Source organism: Lepeophtheirus salmonis, chromosome 13 (genome assembly GCF_016086655.4).
Source record: "Lepeophtheirus salmonis chromosome 13, UVic_Lsal_1.4, whole genome shotgun sequence".
NCBI classification, from domain to species: domain Eukaryota; kingdom Metazoa; phylum Arthropoda; class Copepoda; order Siphonostomatoida; family Caligidae; genus Lepeophtheirus; species Lepeophtheirus salmonis.
This window is the reverse complement of record NC_052143.2, coordinates 38656521-38672783: the sequence shown is the minus strand read 5'-3', so window position 1 is coordinate 38672783 and position 16263 is coordinate 38656521. Positions and strand designations below refer to the sequence as shown.

General features: G+C 30.9%; 1 protein-coding gene across 1 annotated transcript in view; it reads right to left on the bottom strand.

Annotated features, from left to right (window-relative positions):
- LOC121127807 (recombining binding protein suppressor of hairless) overlaps window positions 1-14841 on the bottom strand; it is a 46703-nt gene extending 31862 nt beyond the window's left edge. Inside the window, exon 1 of the mRNA XM_040723328.2 lies at window positions 14412-14841. Coding sequence (XP_040579262.2) covers window positions 14412-14588 — 177 coding nt within the window. The 5' untranslated portion in view covers window positions 14589-14841. The remainder of the gene's footprint in view (window positions 1-14411) is intronic.
- Window positions 14842-16263: the final 1422 nt, after the last annotated feature.

Genomic DNA, 16263 nt, shown 5'->3' with positions numbered 1-16263 from the left:
TATTTAATTTTTAATTAAATTTTACAAGCTTAAATTAAATATAAATATGGTAAATAAATTTAAAGAAATTTAATAAAAAGAATTAAAAAATTAAAAATTTTCCGAGAAAAATTTCAAAATCTATAATTGTTCAGACACGATTAAATTTTTTGGAAAATTTTTTCAAACATTTAATAAAATTTCAAATACTAAGGAATAAGAATCAAAAATGCCTTAATTTTTTTTTTTTTGGGGGAGGGGGGTCCAGCCCCTCCAGCCATTCATTGCAGACACCCCTAGGTATATCAGTCCTTAAGACTGTCAGTAGTATTGTGTCGGTCCTTATTTAGGTCCATGTACTGCAGTCCAGTCCTATTTGTGAGTCCTTACATAGGGTAAAATTGATCCCTCGTGACGTCAATGAGGGTGTTTTTCCTTTTTTTAATTATTCCCTTATATAATTGAATTAATTATTTAACCAATTAATAATATAATATTGCATCATATTGTATTAAAATCAAAAAAGGACCGAACATTATATGTTATGAGGATTGAACTGAACCAGACCATTATATAGTCTTACTTTCATAGTGTGAATAGTGATTAACTACAACACACGGACATAATTTGATTTTTTACTCTAATTATCATAATTTTTTCGTCCCCAATCGATCCAAAATAAATAAATAATAATATGCATATCCAGCCATTTTTAGGGATTTTGAGTTGAAATTGGATAACTTTAAGAAAATTAATGTTGTCATCAAGTAGTATTCAATGAAGATGGGAAGTCTTTTTTAAATTTAAAACCATTTGATGGAGTTTTATCCAGGTTTATTGGAACTTTGATCATTGTTGTAAAAATATCAACTTTGAGCCACCTAAGACGTCGTCTCCTTCAGTTATGATGGGAGTTGGTGACATAATTAAGTATACTCTATTTATTTATAATTAAATGTGCACTAAGACTAGGGATGTGGGCCGTCAGCATACAAGCAATTAGAATTATTTTTAGTAATACCATTCGAGATCATTTTTGCCATGTTAAAAAAGAAAACTGAAAATCAACATGGTAACCCTGACCATTTCAAAAATTGGCTTGCGGTACTCCCAGTTTAACTGTCAGTACGATTTATTAGATCAGCCACAAGCAGTTGTGACGAATGGGAGAAGGAAATGCAGAGACAATATATTTTTTTGTGTTAAGCAGAAGAGTTCATAATATTACGGGCCAAGCCGGGTCAAACTACCCTAGCAGTGATAAAAAACATATATCTTTTAGCTGGCCCGTTTTTCTTTTTGAATTGGTAACCAGAAAATGAATTTTCTTTTCTTTAGCAGTTGTCATTATTATTTAACTCCAGAGTAATGAACTTCCTGTACGACTACATTCAATTATATTCAAACCCTTATTGAACATTCTTGTCTGCTCATAAAATACGAACACTCTCAAATAATCACAGTTATTGAGTACGTAATCGTATCTTTCTAAAGGAATCAAGCGTACATCGATTGCACGTATACAACACGAGATACACATTACTTAAGGAATCTATTGGAAAAATAATTGATTTCTGTTTACTTTACCTATTATAAATTTAAAAATGTAGGAAATATGTCATGTTGCAAAATCTCCAAGAGACGATATTTTTCACATCAAAGTTACTGGTCACGAATTACAACTTAATTATATAATGTGTACATCACTGAATATACCCACTAAAGGAATACATATTTCATACCACCACAGAAAAGTGGTTGATGGGGGGGGGTCTTATTTAGACTAATTACTTCTTCTTTAAAATAAAAAAAAGAAAAGACGATTAGCTAAGTATGAAATAATAGTCTTCTTCTCCTGGGAAAGACGGAAATGAAGTGTAACGAAGACAAAACTTGGCGGAAAATGAAATGATTTAAAAAAAAAAAGAAAATGTGTGTGTGTGTTGATATAGAAACTATTCCGTATTACAACTATATGTATACTTTGGTCAATTCTTTCTTGGAAAAAAGAAAATAAAAAGATACTAGGGAAGTCAGAGAAAAGTGTTCCACTTTTGCTTCAATTACTCAGAGCTGGTTTGATTACGACCAGAGGAAACCAACCCGTGGTCGCTCAATTAATGTTTAACCCAATGTGGATCAGTATTTCTTTCATTTTTCGCTGGAGTTGAATTTAGAAATGTGAATAGTTGTATGAGATTTGTTCAAAGTTGTACTTCCAGCTATATCGTGATCTAAATTCTATTCTTAATTATGGTGTTTTGAGCAAGTTTGCAAAGATAAATAAAAATTAGACTATAAATATGAGTTGAATGAATGATTTAATTGGTGTACTTATGAAAGGACACTTGTTTATATAGGGTTAAGTGCATCCCACTACTCATTCTTACTTCAAGTATTAGTTTTAAGCCCTCTCCAAATAAATGAATTTTTGAAAATTATGGCTATGGGGAAAAAATGTCATTCGATCGAATTATGCAACGGAGCAAAAATTAAGACCAAGATCAGGCCCCAGATATAATCTTATACATGACCCTGAAGTGCTGTTGCAACTGCAGCAGATGATGACTTTCTTAAGTGGTCCAGGTGCGGGCATAATGGGCGTGGTGTGAGTTTCAACGGAAAAGACGATGAATGGAAAACCAAAGGGATTGATCTTGGATGGCATAGCCTTAAGAGGAAGAATTGGGGCCACGTTTGCCTTTGTGGATCTTAAAGGTCCCACAGTGGGTCGAAGGGGATCTTTCTTCAAGGGAAGAAGGGCGATGTATCCATTTTGACTCATGTCTTTGCTGGGCTCGGAACTTGGTTCAGACGCACTATTCATCTTGAATTTAGAAACGAGAATGCTTTTCTTCTGGCGTGCTCAGCTCAATGACGATACAGAGTCTTTTGAGCAAGGAAACTTAAGGGGAAGTCATAAATTCACTGCTATCCACGATTGGCCTCTTTTTCAGCAGTGACTCCTTCAAAAATTAGATTTTGACTAAATTTGAAGTAAATCTGTTTATTTCGTTTATGCTCATGAACAGGGTTGCCAGATTGACCTCTTTAGAAGTAGTTTCTCCTTCAAAGATTCGATTTGGACTAAATTTGAAATAAATATGTTTATTTCGTTCATGCTCATGAACAGGGTTACCAGATTGACCTCTTTAGAAGTAGTTTCTCCTTGAAAGATTAGATTTGGACTAAATTTGAAATAAATATGTATCTAATTGTTCTTTTTTATGAATATTTTACTAGAATATTTCAAGAAGCATTGCGGCCCATTATCTTAAAGGGCTCTGATTTAGAACAATATTAATTACCTAGATGGCAAACTGAAAAAAGTTTTTTTTTAATTTTATTTCAAACCTGTTATCATTTTTTTTTTCAATGTAGAAGAGAGAACATTAAAGTACATATAAGGTAGCCACGAGTGAAGGAGAATGAAATAATCGAGGTGGAGAAAATGCATCCATCATTATTTCTAATGGATTTTTTTTCTTTCCATGAATGTTTATCCCCTTGGCAATCAAAACAGTGCTGACGTAACAGTACGGCTCGACAAATTGATATTCATCACCCCATTTCATAATATTTTAGGATATATCCGGAAATCCCTTTCTCAGACATTTATTATAACATCATGTACATACTCCTTCAAAAATCAATCCCTAAATTCATTGTATAAAATAGGCAACAAAAAAACTCAATTTATTGACAATTTTTTGTCATGGAATTAAGTAGAAATATTTATCGAACCTGTTTATTTATTTGCTTGTAACGAAACAATCGTGCCAAGTATATATTATAGAAAGTGCCCATAGAAAAGTATGGGGGGGGCGGGATACATGGATCGGGGATTTTTTTTTTTTCAAAATAATTTTAAAAATCATAATTATAGGTAAAGAAATTTCAATAATCCATAGCTATTCACAGATGATTAAATTTTTTGGAAAAAATTTCAAAAATCAATTGCCATTCATTTAAAATTTAACTTTTTGGAAACAATTTGGAAAATTAAATTTTGTAGAAGACAATATAATTTCAACTGTGAAATTTTTCAAGGCAAAATGTCAAAAATTAAAATTTTTGGTAAAAAATTTCAAAAATCCATAGTTATCCAAGGATTATTAAATTTTTTGAAAAAACAATTTCAAAAATCCATTGCTTTTCATTGAAAATTAATTTTTTTGAAAACAATTTAAAAAATTAAATTTTGTACAATTAAATGCAATTTCAAATGTGAAATTTTTTTAAGGCAAATATCAAAAATTAAATTTTTTGGTAAAAAATTTCAAACATGGCTATTTATTGAAAATTAATTATTTTTTGTAAAAAAATTAATTTCATGTGATATTTTTTTTAAACAAATGTCAAAAATTAATTTTTTTGAGAAAACTGTCAAATAATAAATTTTTGGCCCACTGTATAATCTAAAAATGGCATAAATATTTAACAGAAAAAATGCCAATTTTTTTTTAAATTTTACAACCCCTCCCTTGTGGACGCTCCTGGTAAAAGAACCGGTTATACTTGCTCTCAGGGGTTAAATGACAGGGGATAGTTGTCCAGGGATGGATGTAAAGATTCCAAATAAAGTACATATCTTTACACTTTTGTTGCCAGTTCTGTACCCGTCTCCCCTAGATCCTTCGACATGTATACAGACAAACGCAAAAAGGCAAAAAATAAATAAACTGTTGATAAATAAATACACGTTTTCTCACGCTGACAAAGAGTTTATTAGTAGTTTTTTTTTATTATTTTATTCAATTGATATAGACATAACTTTTTTTTATTATTTAAAAGAAGAAGAAAAAATGTTATAGTTGCATGGGCGTGAAATTAAAGTACGCTTCGGTGGTTGCCTTCTTATAAAGAGATGAAAAATAAACTTGTTGAAAGATGTTTCTATCCTATCATATAATCCATTAATAGATGAATGGGTCTAGATCATATATATAAATGTTTTGATATGCATAAATAAAGGATATTATCAGCAAAAAAAAACCCAAAAAAAAACATAACCATATACTTTATATCCAGGGGCATCAGCTTATATATTTTATGGTTTTTGGAATTAAAATTAAAATTTGATTAATTATTTTTTCAAAAATCTATAGTTAATCATAAATATAAAAATTTTATATCTACAAAAATTTAAGAAATCCATAGCTATTTACAGAAAATTTAACTTTTTGCATAAGAATTTCAATTTTCAATTTTTTTTTAATCCACAGCTACACCAATAAAAATTTAATTTTTTGAAAAAATAAATTAAATATTAAATTTTAGGAAATAAATTTCAAAAATCCATAGCTATACACAGAAAATTAAATTTTTCGTAAAAAAATTTCAAATATAATTTTTTTTTTAAATCAGAAATCCATAGCTATTCACAGAAAATTATATTTTTATGGAAAAAATTTCAAATATAAAATTTTTTTTTTTAAATCCACAGCTACACACAAAAAATTAATTTTTTTTGAAGAATTCAAAAATCCATTGCTATTCATAGAAGTTAAATTTTTTGGAAAAAAATTTCAAATACAAAATGTTGTTCCATAAGGAATTTCAAAATCCACAGCCTTTCACAAAAAATTAAATTTTTGGACAGAAATTCAAAAATCCAATGCTATTCAGTGAAAATCAAATCGTTTGGGGAAAAAAAAAAAAAAGTAGATTTCAAATATTAAATTTTTGGAAAGAAAATGAAAAATCCACAGTTTTTCATACAAAATTAGATCTTTTGTATAAAAATTTCTAGATACCAAGGAAAAATTCCTTAATTTGGGGAGGGGAAGAGTTTAGGTGTCATGACATTTCCTTAGATGAGCTGGGGATGCAGCTGTGAAAGGAAATAAATGAACAAAAATCCCAGTCCGTACATAGCAAAGGCATATTGTCTAGAAATAATTCAATATGGATCCACAATTCTACACCGAATTTTAGGGTTACAAGGTTATACCCTAACGCGTGTACGCCTGATGTTTGACTTCCACCACGCTTTTAATATTGACGTCATAGTAGATGAGTGGTTGCGTGTGTTGTCAAAATCTGTTTTTCTTGCTTAACAGTTGGTAAAATACATTAAATAGAAAATTCTAGAAATAGAGACGTCATAGACTATGAGTGGTTGCTTATTTTGTCAAAATCTGCCTATCTTGCCCAACAGTCGGCACGATATATTTAATGGATAACTCTAGCAAGTCAGATTATATGATGGTCTAACTTTGTATTTCTATTAACCTAGGTCCTAGACTATCACTTATAAGTCATTGTTAATCTTCCCCTTTCATGAACACTCGCACTGGTCATTACTTTATGCTTGGATATTTCCTTCTCAAGAATTTAGTAATAAGGATAGTATCTTTACAAAATAAAAAAGCCTGTTCATATTGCCAAATAGAAAAACCGCTCCCGTTCTCTAGGGCATATTTTATGTACCTCTGTGTATAAAACTTTTAAACCCTTTCTCTCTAATTGCTCCTCCATCAAATTTCAAACCATACTGTCCAGAGACCTATCAAAAAAAGTGGGTGGAAAGAGCCTTGTAAGAGTCTACACTTTTTATACATGTATATATTTAAATGATATATCATCATCTTATAATACTAAATTACTATGCTTGGATTAATTATTTGATTTTAATCCAAAATAATCCTTAATTTAAATACGTATTCGACACTTTTCATAAAACTAATGATGAAGTTTTTTCTAATTTTTTTCGTTAGAAAAAATTATGCGTATAAAACTCTTAATTTGTTTGAATCAATGGGATTTATATTCGAACTCATCGCAGAAATATGAATACAAAGCTTCAATAAGGCGGCGTTTGAAATTATTCTATCTCCCCGTATAGGATTTTATATTCCTCTCATATCAAGGTGTTTTTCTTTTAAATCATGATAATATATTATAAAAAAATATATAGTGGGTTGAACATTGAAATCTGAGCACTTACTAATTCAATAATTAAGGAAGGTTGAGTGATTCAAATTAATTCAAACATTTCCATATTTATTAAAGCATAAACAATTGGTTAGAAACAAAACAAACCTGGGCTCTGTAGCTTACGTAAAATTAGAAAAAATGATAAGAGGTCAATGAATTTCTATTTGCGCACTCCAAGCAGTTGGGCGTCTCCAGAGCCACCTACTAAAGGAAGAAGGGCTCTGTCAAAAAGCTAAACTGGACCCGGAGGAGATAAAGAAAACAGAACATAGCAATCCCCTCAAGTCTATGAGGACCCATGCAAAAGATCTCGGGGTTTCAAACCATACTGTTCAGAGATCTATCAAAAAAAGTAGATGGAAAGAGACTTGTGAGAGAGTCGTGGCCACTTTTGATACTAGCAATGAAAGAAATCCATCTCCTATGTTGTAAGACTCTTTTTTGCCCCCTTCCAGCCCTGATGCCAACCCCCTCAACTACACCGTTTGGGTACATGTCGAGGGAAAGGCCTGCATTGTCCGTCATCCCAACACCGAGACACTCAATGCCACTGTCAGCGTGCACTGGGACGACATAACAAAGGACTACATCCGCAGTGGGTATCAGGCCTTCCCCCGCCACCTTGAAGCCATAATTGTACCCAAACCTCATTTGCAATACTTGGAACTATTTTTGCAAGAATCTGTGAGGCCAACAGAGGCCGAATAGAAGAAATCGATTCGATATTGGCTTTGTATTAGAAAAAGATTAATAAAGATTTTTGTTAGATGTATAATTAAAGAATAGCAGGCCTATTTTCTTTTTTCTTTCCAAGTGTATAAGTTTCAAGTTTACACCCACCCTGTAGAGGTCAAATTTTCTCTTCTCTTTTTTGGGCATTCACTCCATAGGAATTCATAACATTTTTACTTTTTAGACTAGGTACAAATTGTCAGATCGTGTCCACATTTTTGTATAGAATTTTTCTTTTAAAATTCATTTCATATTGCTTTTCAATTAATACAGATACTTTTGCTCAATGATAAGTTAAAAATAATCATCTGTCAAAAAGAGGATCTAACCTAATAATCATGACCTCGAAATGAAGAGTTTCAAAATAACTTATTTACAAAAATATCAAAAAATTAAGGGTACTTTGGATATAAGAAAAATTATTGTCCACTTTTTCATCTGAAAAATAGCATTTTCCTTTATCTGAATTTGACAATTTGACCAAAATAGCGGCGGGCCTTGTAATTGTAGCCATCTATTCGTAGGATGATCCGGATTTATTAATGAGTGAGACCTTAAAGCGACGTTATAGTCAAAAAATTAAAAAAAGCAGCCGAAAATTGTTGGTGGAATCTTAAGTAACAGCAATAAAAGGAATTTGTACCAAACATTTTGCAAAAATAAATAATACATCCATTTCAACTCATATATACATTTAAAAAAACCTATTTTCGCAAAGCGAAATGAGAAAGCCTTTATGAATTTAACTTCTATTACAAGTGGCTCAAATAAGAAAAGGTAAATCACATTTAAAAAAGAAAAACAAAAAAAGGATGACGTCGAATCCTTCACGTCATTATTCACTCACTTAGACACGACGCAAAATGGGACAGTATGTAATTAAGGGTCCCTTTTAATTATTTTCCCCCATGGCATTACTCTGCTAACACAAAAATATGCAGAGTTGTTCGGCAAAACGTGTTCATGCTAATTTTAACATTCATAAAAGAAGGTTTCGTGATTATTTGTTGAGATTCTGGTTGAGTCATCCTTTGTGCATAAACAAACTATAATAAACATTTCGTCACCTCATCATTATGAGTGAGGGAAAAGGCACGTCATCTCAAATCTCCAAGATAATGAAGTTACAAGGATTATGGACTACTTTGTGAAGTACTCTAGGAGCATCCTGGTTTTCAAGATGGCCAAGATGAAGAATATTTATGGAGGTGACCTCTCCAGGAAAGGAGGAAGTGAGGGGCACAATTGAAAGAGGGAGTTCCTGTCCAGCTTGGAGAAGAAGATCAAGGAGGACCCCACCAAATTGTTGAATCGTCCAACCACCAACTTTTACGAGGCTACTAGCACCATCGCTAGGGGGCTTGAAGGACTACTTGGGATTACCTTCATACAAGAGGGCCCTACGCCACCTTCCGACTGAGGTTATGAAGGTTCAGAAGGCTTGAGAGTCCACGTTTTGCTACATATACTAGAAATATCAACTTGAATCCCCACCCAAAGATGACCTCTCTTTGAATGATGGTGCAATTCAGTGACTCTATTGAACTTGTAAGGAAAAGTAGTTTTTCTCAGTAATTATTGGATAGTAACTCCATATTTGGAAAGAATTTCCTAAATGCAAATTGATTTGGGCCTTTTTTCTATTTCTTTATGGCGGGAAGAGTGCCTGATACAATAAAGGTAACGCCGTCTTCCCTTTTCTAATTTATTGACTCAATTTCTAACACAGTACAATCTAAAAGTGAGTGTTTAAGTACCATTTTGTATTACATAATGATTGCAATTTATCTTAAAATAATTAATATAAACTGACAAGGATCATACAGGGACTGAAGCAGGTGTGAGGAAAGAGCAGCAATTGTTTTATCAACGATATTAATTAGAAATAGATCTATTAGTGCTCAAACTTGGTCCGAGACTGAAGTTCGGTCAGAACGGACTTTTGAGTAATCCATAGTGTTGTGTCATTCCTTATTTATTCGTACAAGTCCAGTTCAATCTTTGGGCCGGTCTTATCAGTCCTTAAGACCCTTGATGATGATTATTTTTTATCAATGGTATTAATTAAAAACTATAAGTATATCTGTATTAGTGTTCAAACTTGGTCCGAGACTGATTTTATAGTACAGCTCGGTCATAAGTGATTTTTATTTTCTAGAGCAGTGTAGAATACTTAAAAAAAAAGTATATTAAATTTCCTTCAGCATACTTGTTTAATTATTTTATTATATTCATGAAGTATACAACATCTCCGTGCAAAAGTGAAGGGTTCGTCTGTCTTATTATAATGTAATAAGGATCAAAGATCTATGAATTTGATTAATTTCCAAGTATTTATCCTTTCACACCTCATAAAAAAAAACCGCCAATAATCGGGACACATGGCATATTTATACAGAAATAAAAAAATTGACATTCTGGCTATGTGATTATTGTAACTTCTCAAAAAGTAGAATACCCATGGGCCACGCAGGCTCTTGTTAGATAAAATAGCATCATGACATCAAATTAATATTTTGTTCTTAATAAAAAATCATTATGTATAAAATCGGACAAAAAAAAAATAATAATTCCATTTATGAATGACACCAATTACATCAAAAACCTCAAAATCAATAAATTACTCTTTTCTTTTCAACTATATACATATATAAAAATTTGATCACGCTTCTCCATATATCATATACTATATGTATAAAAAGACTTTAACGCATGCAAGATCTTGGTTGGTTAAGCGTTTATGGATTTTTTTATAATAATCAAATACACACACGATATGGATGTTTTAAAACTTGTTCACTACTTTTATACAATACTTTTGATTGATTATGAATAAAAATATATATTAAATTAGCTCCATTCAATACCAAACAAATTCTCACTAAACCACTAATTGATTTCAATAAGAATTTTGTGTACAATGAATATTTCTATTCTTAAGGAAGAATACAAATTTAAATAGGTTTATTAGAACACCGCTATTATAAGCATGGTTGTACAAGATAGGCCTTAATTGTTCTCATAAATGGGCTAACCACAGTGCATGTTTAAAAGGTTGGTTTATCTTAATAGACCAATTGTATTCGTGATGGGATATTTATATAGGTATATTAGAATGTGCCGTTTTAAGATTATATATACTTTTTGGAGAGATTCAACCTGTTTTTTGCGTGTTGGTATGGGAAAAAATGAGATCGGTTAAGTCATTATGAATTTGATCCATTTATAGAACGGTTTCTGACACTATTAATATAGAAAAATAATGACGTAGCTCAATGGACAACGCGCTCCGGAGAAATTATTCTCTTGACTCAATTTGCGTAGGTTTGCGTCTTAGTCTTTCCTTGAAAAGGAAATATACTTAATGTATAAGGAAATTATGATGTCAGATAGAGTAATAGTGATACTATAATGTATATTTATACTTAATCAGTTCAACTCCATCTGACCAATTAAAGGAACATTAAAAAAATTGTATGAAATATTAAACTTCAATGCTATTGAACCATTTCAATTTACAAGTAATCTATCATATTTTTTGATGTGTGGGTTTTATAAGTAATTGACTACTTAAAAAAATTATGGAGCACTTAATTATACCATAATTAGTATGTATAATGTGGATTTGCAAATTTCAAAGAGTAAAAATAGACGTTGAATATTCAAAATCGATATTTTTAATTCAAACTGAATGTTTAAATTATTTAATAAATAAACTAAATAAATCAAAATCATACTTCAAATTTAGTATAAACAAAAAATTAGCCATTAATTGGATCATCGTCTCAGAGCAATGTTAATTTCGTCCCGTTTTCGTCACATTAAGTTGATTCTATATTTTGTTAAGAAAATATCAGTTTTTGATTACAATTAAAAGCTTCCCTTTCGTTTTATTCACATAATTATCATGCAATAAACATTCATGTAGTGGACCAAAGGAATACTGTTGAATTAATTGGATCATTGTCCAAGAGTAAGGGTAAACATAATTATAAATATTCTTTGACATAAGAATTTAATTCATTCCTAGACGGAGATCGTACGTCCTAGCAATTTATCCCATAACTATAGAAAACTTAAACAGTGTAAGTTTTCACTGTTTTCATAAATTGCATCATAATTTAAGACTACGTCAAAATGGCAGCTCATAGTTGACAATTCGTACTAGATCAAATGAACAAATTTAAAAATAAATATTGATGAAAATTAAAGCAACTCTATTCTTTCATCGACAACTCTGAACCAGCCCCTATCTAAAAATCAAAACTTGTATAACAATTAAATTTTTTGGTCAAACCTCAGATGCTTCTTTCTCCAAAAAATCCTTTGTTGTTGGTACAATTTTATCTCAAGGTATTACTCTACATATTTAAAAGCCCCAAGTATTCAATGATTAAATGGCCAAAGGTTTAAATAAAGGATTCAGAAGTTCAAGTGATTTTTTATCAACATGAAAGGAAGTTTGATATTTAGATTCGGAATCGGGTTCCGGGATATCGGGAACCCCTTGTTTTTAACTATCTAGAATAGGGATGTCCAAAGTTGTCAAAATATAAATAAAAAAATTAAAAAAACGCGACGAACGCGCATAATACGTACAAACTTGACAAATATTTCCTAATTTAATTTAATTTTTAGAAAATTCAAAAAACAAGCTTCCCACCCCCCAAAAAAAAATCCTGCGGCCACCCCGTAACAGGGGTGGCCTGTTTTATATTTGGCCTAAATTTGAAATATATATGTATTTAATAGTTTTATTTTTTGAAGCCCTTTTTCATGAGATATGATTTAATAGGTTATGCGGCCCATTACATTAAAAGGTTGGACATCTCTGATCTATAAGATTTGCAAGAAATTATTTTTCTCCGCGAAATCATAATGTTTAATATTGAAAAAAATTACATTTCACACTAAACAAATAGGAACAGTAAATATTCAGTTTAATGATCAATTATTGAGTATTGAGACTGAAAACTTGTTCAATAATTAAACTATTTATCGTATAAGGCTTTTAAAGGCCTTTTTTAAGTCTAAACATTTAGACGTGAGGTACTTAATATTACTTAGTTACAATTGATAAAATCATATTTTTTTTGTAAAATTTGTCTTTTATTCATAATAATTAAAATTTAAATATATATGCGGCCAGTCAACATAAAAACAAGCTTTAATTATTTTTCTCAAAATTACATATGTATTCTTTGACAAATAATCATCGTCAATTTATATCAACAGGGAGTTTCTAATTGATCCTTTAGTGGAAACGCAAATTGCACATAATGTAGGCAAATAAATTGATAGACTTTATGGTTGAAAGGGCCCATATCGGTCCTTATATAAGTATCTTAAATCAAATGAAGGTTCTAAACTATAGTTAAAATTATTGGATATCTTAAATCATCCCATAAATTGGAATGCAAAGCCTATAATTGACTTAAATACGTCTATGAAATATAGGGCAGTAATATTGGGATTATCTTCTATACTTAATTTTGGTTCAATATTGTTTTTATCTTTACACATCGCATCTTATATATTCGTGTATATTATAAATCTATGTCTTATAATATCTTATTAATATAAAAACCCATTCGTAGGAAAAATAATACTGAATTTCCCGGGATTCTGTAAGGATTCCGAGATACAAAACATAGAGGAAAAAAAACAACAATTTTTACTACATTTATGTATATAATTTAAATTTAATATATTGAGAGAGATGCAATTATTAAGACCTCATACTCTCAAATGGTTTACTTATAATAAAAAAATGATTAATTATTATTAAAAATATGAAACATTCCAAGGATTGTTTAAACAGATGTTCAGAGAGAAAAAATATCCTCTATTCAGTCAGTAGTACAGAAACTCTTATCAATTTTGATGAAATATTCATGAATTTTTTAAATACTAAGATGTAATATATATATATATGTATGGTACGTCAATATAAAAACAGTCTGGAACAAACAAGAAAGAAGAAAATCCAATTTTTTTATCATATATACATCCAATCCAATAATTCAATGACACATTTGAACCAATTATAGACTTATTTTTCAAATTACTGGGATGAATTAAGATACTCAAGAATTTTACTTTCAGTTTAAAACCTTTATTTTATTTGTAAAACTTAATTTGGTCCCGCAATTGCCTTTCAAATATATAATATCTCATAACTCATTTTTTTTTATTTCGACGGTCAATTTTGGCTACTTTAAGTGCAATTGGCGGCAATTTCTTTAAATGGTTAATATTAATACTCTTTGTAATATAGAAATTGACGATAATTATTCGTCGAAGTATACAAATATGGCGCGTCCACATAAAAACAATTTTGAACAATATCAAGAAAAGTAATAAAATCCAAATATTTATTTACTTCATATACTATTTTATGGAGATTTTTGAGCCAATTATAAGCGTATTATTACAATTTCTGGGATGAGTTAAGATACTCAAGAATTTTAGCTATAGTTGAAAACCTTTATTTGATTTCAGGAACTAATATCGGCTCCGATATTAGTTCCTTTCAAATACATAAAGTATGTTAATTTACCATTCTTTTATTGTGGCGATCAATTATTGGTCACTTTGAGTACCATTTCCGACGTAGCCAAGGGCTTACTCCGGACTATTTGTAAATAGAATTTGACGACAATTCATCATAGAATACAATATTGATTTACAACATTCCAGCATTGAAATGTGTTGACGGCTCACATATATACATAATACTAAAAGATTTGAAATTAGCCTACCCATTGCTGTTGCTGTGATTGGTGATGCTGTTGGCTGTGGTGATGCATATGTTGTTGCTGTTGTGCGGCCTGAGCGCCTCCACAAAAGTCCTCTGCCTTGATTTCAGATTTGATCTCTGGGAGTTCATGCATGGAATTATTGCTATTACTCAAAGTTGATTCCATCTTTATTGGCATTGCAAGAAGTCCTTAAAAGGTGGTTAAATGAGAGACCTCAGGCTCGGCGGTTATTAAGACAATAATAATGTTCTTTAAGGTGTATAGGTGTTCGTCACTTCCGAGATTATTAAACTGTTGTTTTGAATAACTATTCACTATATATTTATTTTTTTTAAAGATGTGAAAAAAATAAGAATTCTACTTTTTCTGTTTCAAAGTTATTCTCTCCCGTTTCCCTCTTTCTTTTCTCGATGCTTGACTTAAACAATCTGAAAAATAAAAAGTCAGTTGAAATGAAAAAATAATAAAAACAAGAATAAAAATAAATGTATACCAACATTTCCCACGATCGGATAAAGAGAAAAAAAATTGCGCCATATTAGCTTGCCTACGCGCAGGTTTTTCCCCCCTCCTTCCAACATGATATTAGTACATACTTGCTATAACGCAGCGGCCGTTTGGCTTGGGGAAAAACAATACTACTAGACGTAGATACGTATAAGGCAATGATGATAATAATACTATTTTCCCCAGTACTTTTAGAGGGGAAACACTGATCTCTGAGAGAATGAATATGGATGGTAGGAGAAAATATATCAAATACTTCATAAACTTTTTTATGCAGAGCGTTTTCATGTTGATGTGGAGCATTTTGGGAGCCTAAAGAACCAAGTGTATTAACAATAAACCACTCTTCTTCATTAATATTAAGAGAAATAGTAAACTATTGGATCGTGTGGAAATAAGACTAACAAAATATCCCTTTAAACCGCGTTTTCCCATGACATCAGCATTGTCGAGGTGGGGCATTTTGGGGACCTCAAAAACCCAGTTTTATCACAATTAAAACCCCGTTTTTCTTTAATATATACGAAAATAGTCAACTATGGAATCGTGTCGAAATAGGATCAACAGATAAAATGATTTAAACCTTACTGCCTACATATGTAAAATCGATCTTATTCTAGAGAGTTCTTACATGACGTCACTAATGTTGATGTCAGATTTAGGGGGCCTAAACAACACGTTTTATAACAATGATCCCTCCCCCCTTTTCATTAATATGATGGAATATAGGGAACTAATAAATCATGTTGAAAGGTGGGCTACAGAAAATGGGGCTTCAATTTTTATAGAGCGTTTTCTCGTGACGTCACTATTTTTGATGTGGAGCATTTTATTAAATAACATAAAAGATAACTTCCCAACAATCTTTTTAGTATGATTTGATGAGGCATGGAGTACTTTAGCTCGGTGTTAAACCTCGTTTAAAGTCATATTCATTTTTTTTTACATTTTATATGAAGTACTTTATTAATATGAGCTGAACTAAACGCCTATAAGATTGAATTCATTTTACACAGTACTCCTTGTATATTCCTTTTTATTTATTTATAGGACCTTTTCAAATGACGGCTTAAAGCCATTTGATGAAGTTAGCTCAGTATTGATTGGAAATTTGTCCATTCTACAGGGTCGAGGAAACAAAACGGGGACTGTTAATTGATGTTAATTTTCTCATTAACATAGGAAGGTTTAAGAATTATTTTAAAATATTTAGGTTCTTTGTACATAAACAAACTATAATAAACATTTCGATTTCTCGTCATCATGAGTGAGCAAAAAGGAAGTGCATCACAGATCTCCTAGATACTGAAGTTACGAGGATTAACGACTACATTGTAAAGTGCTC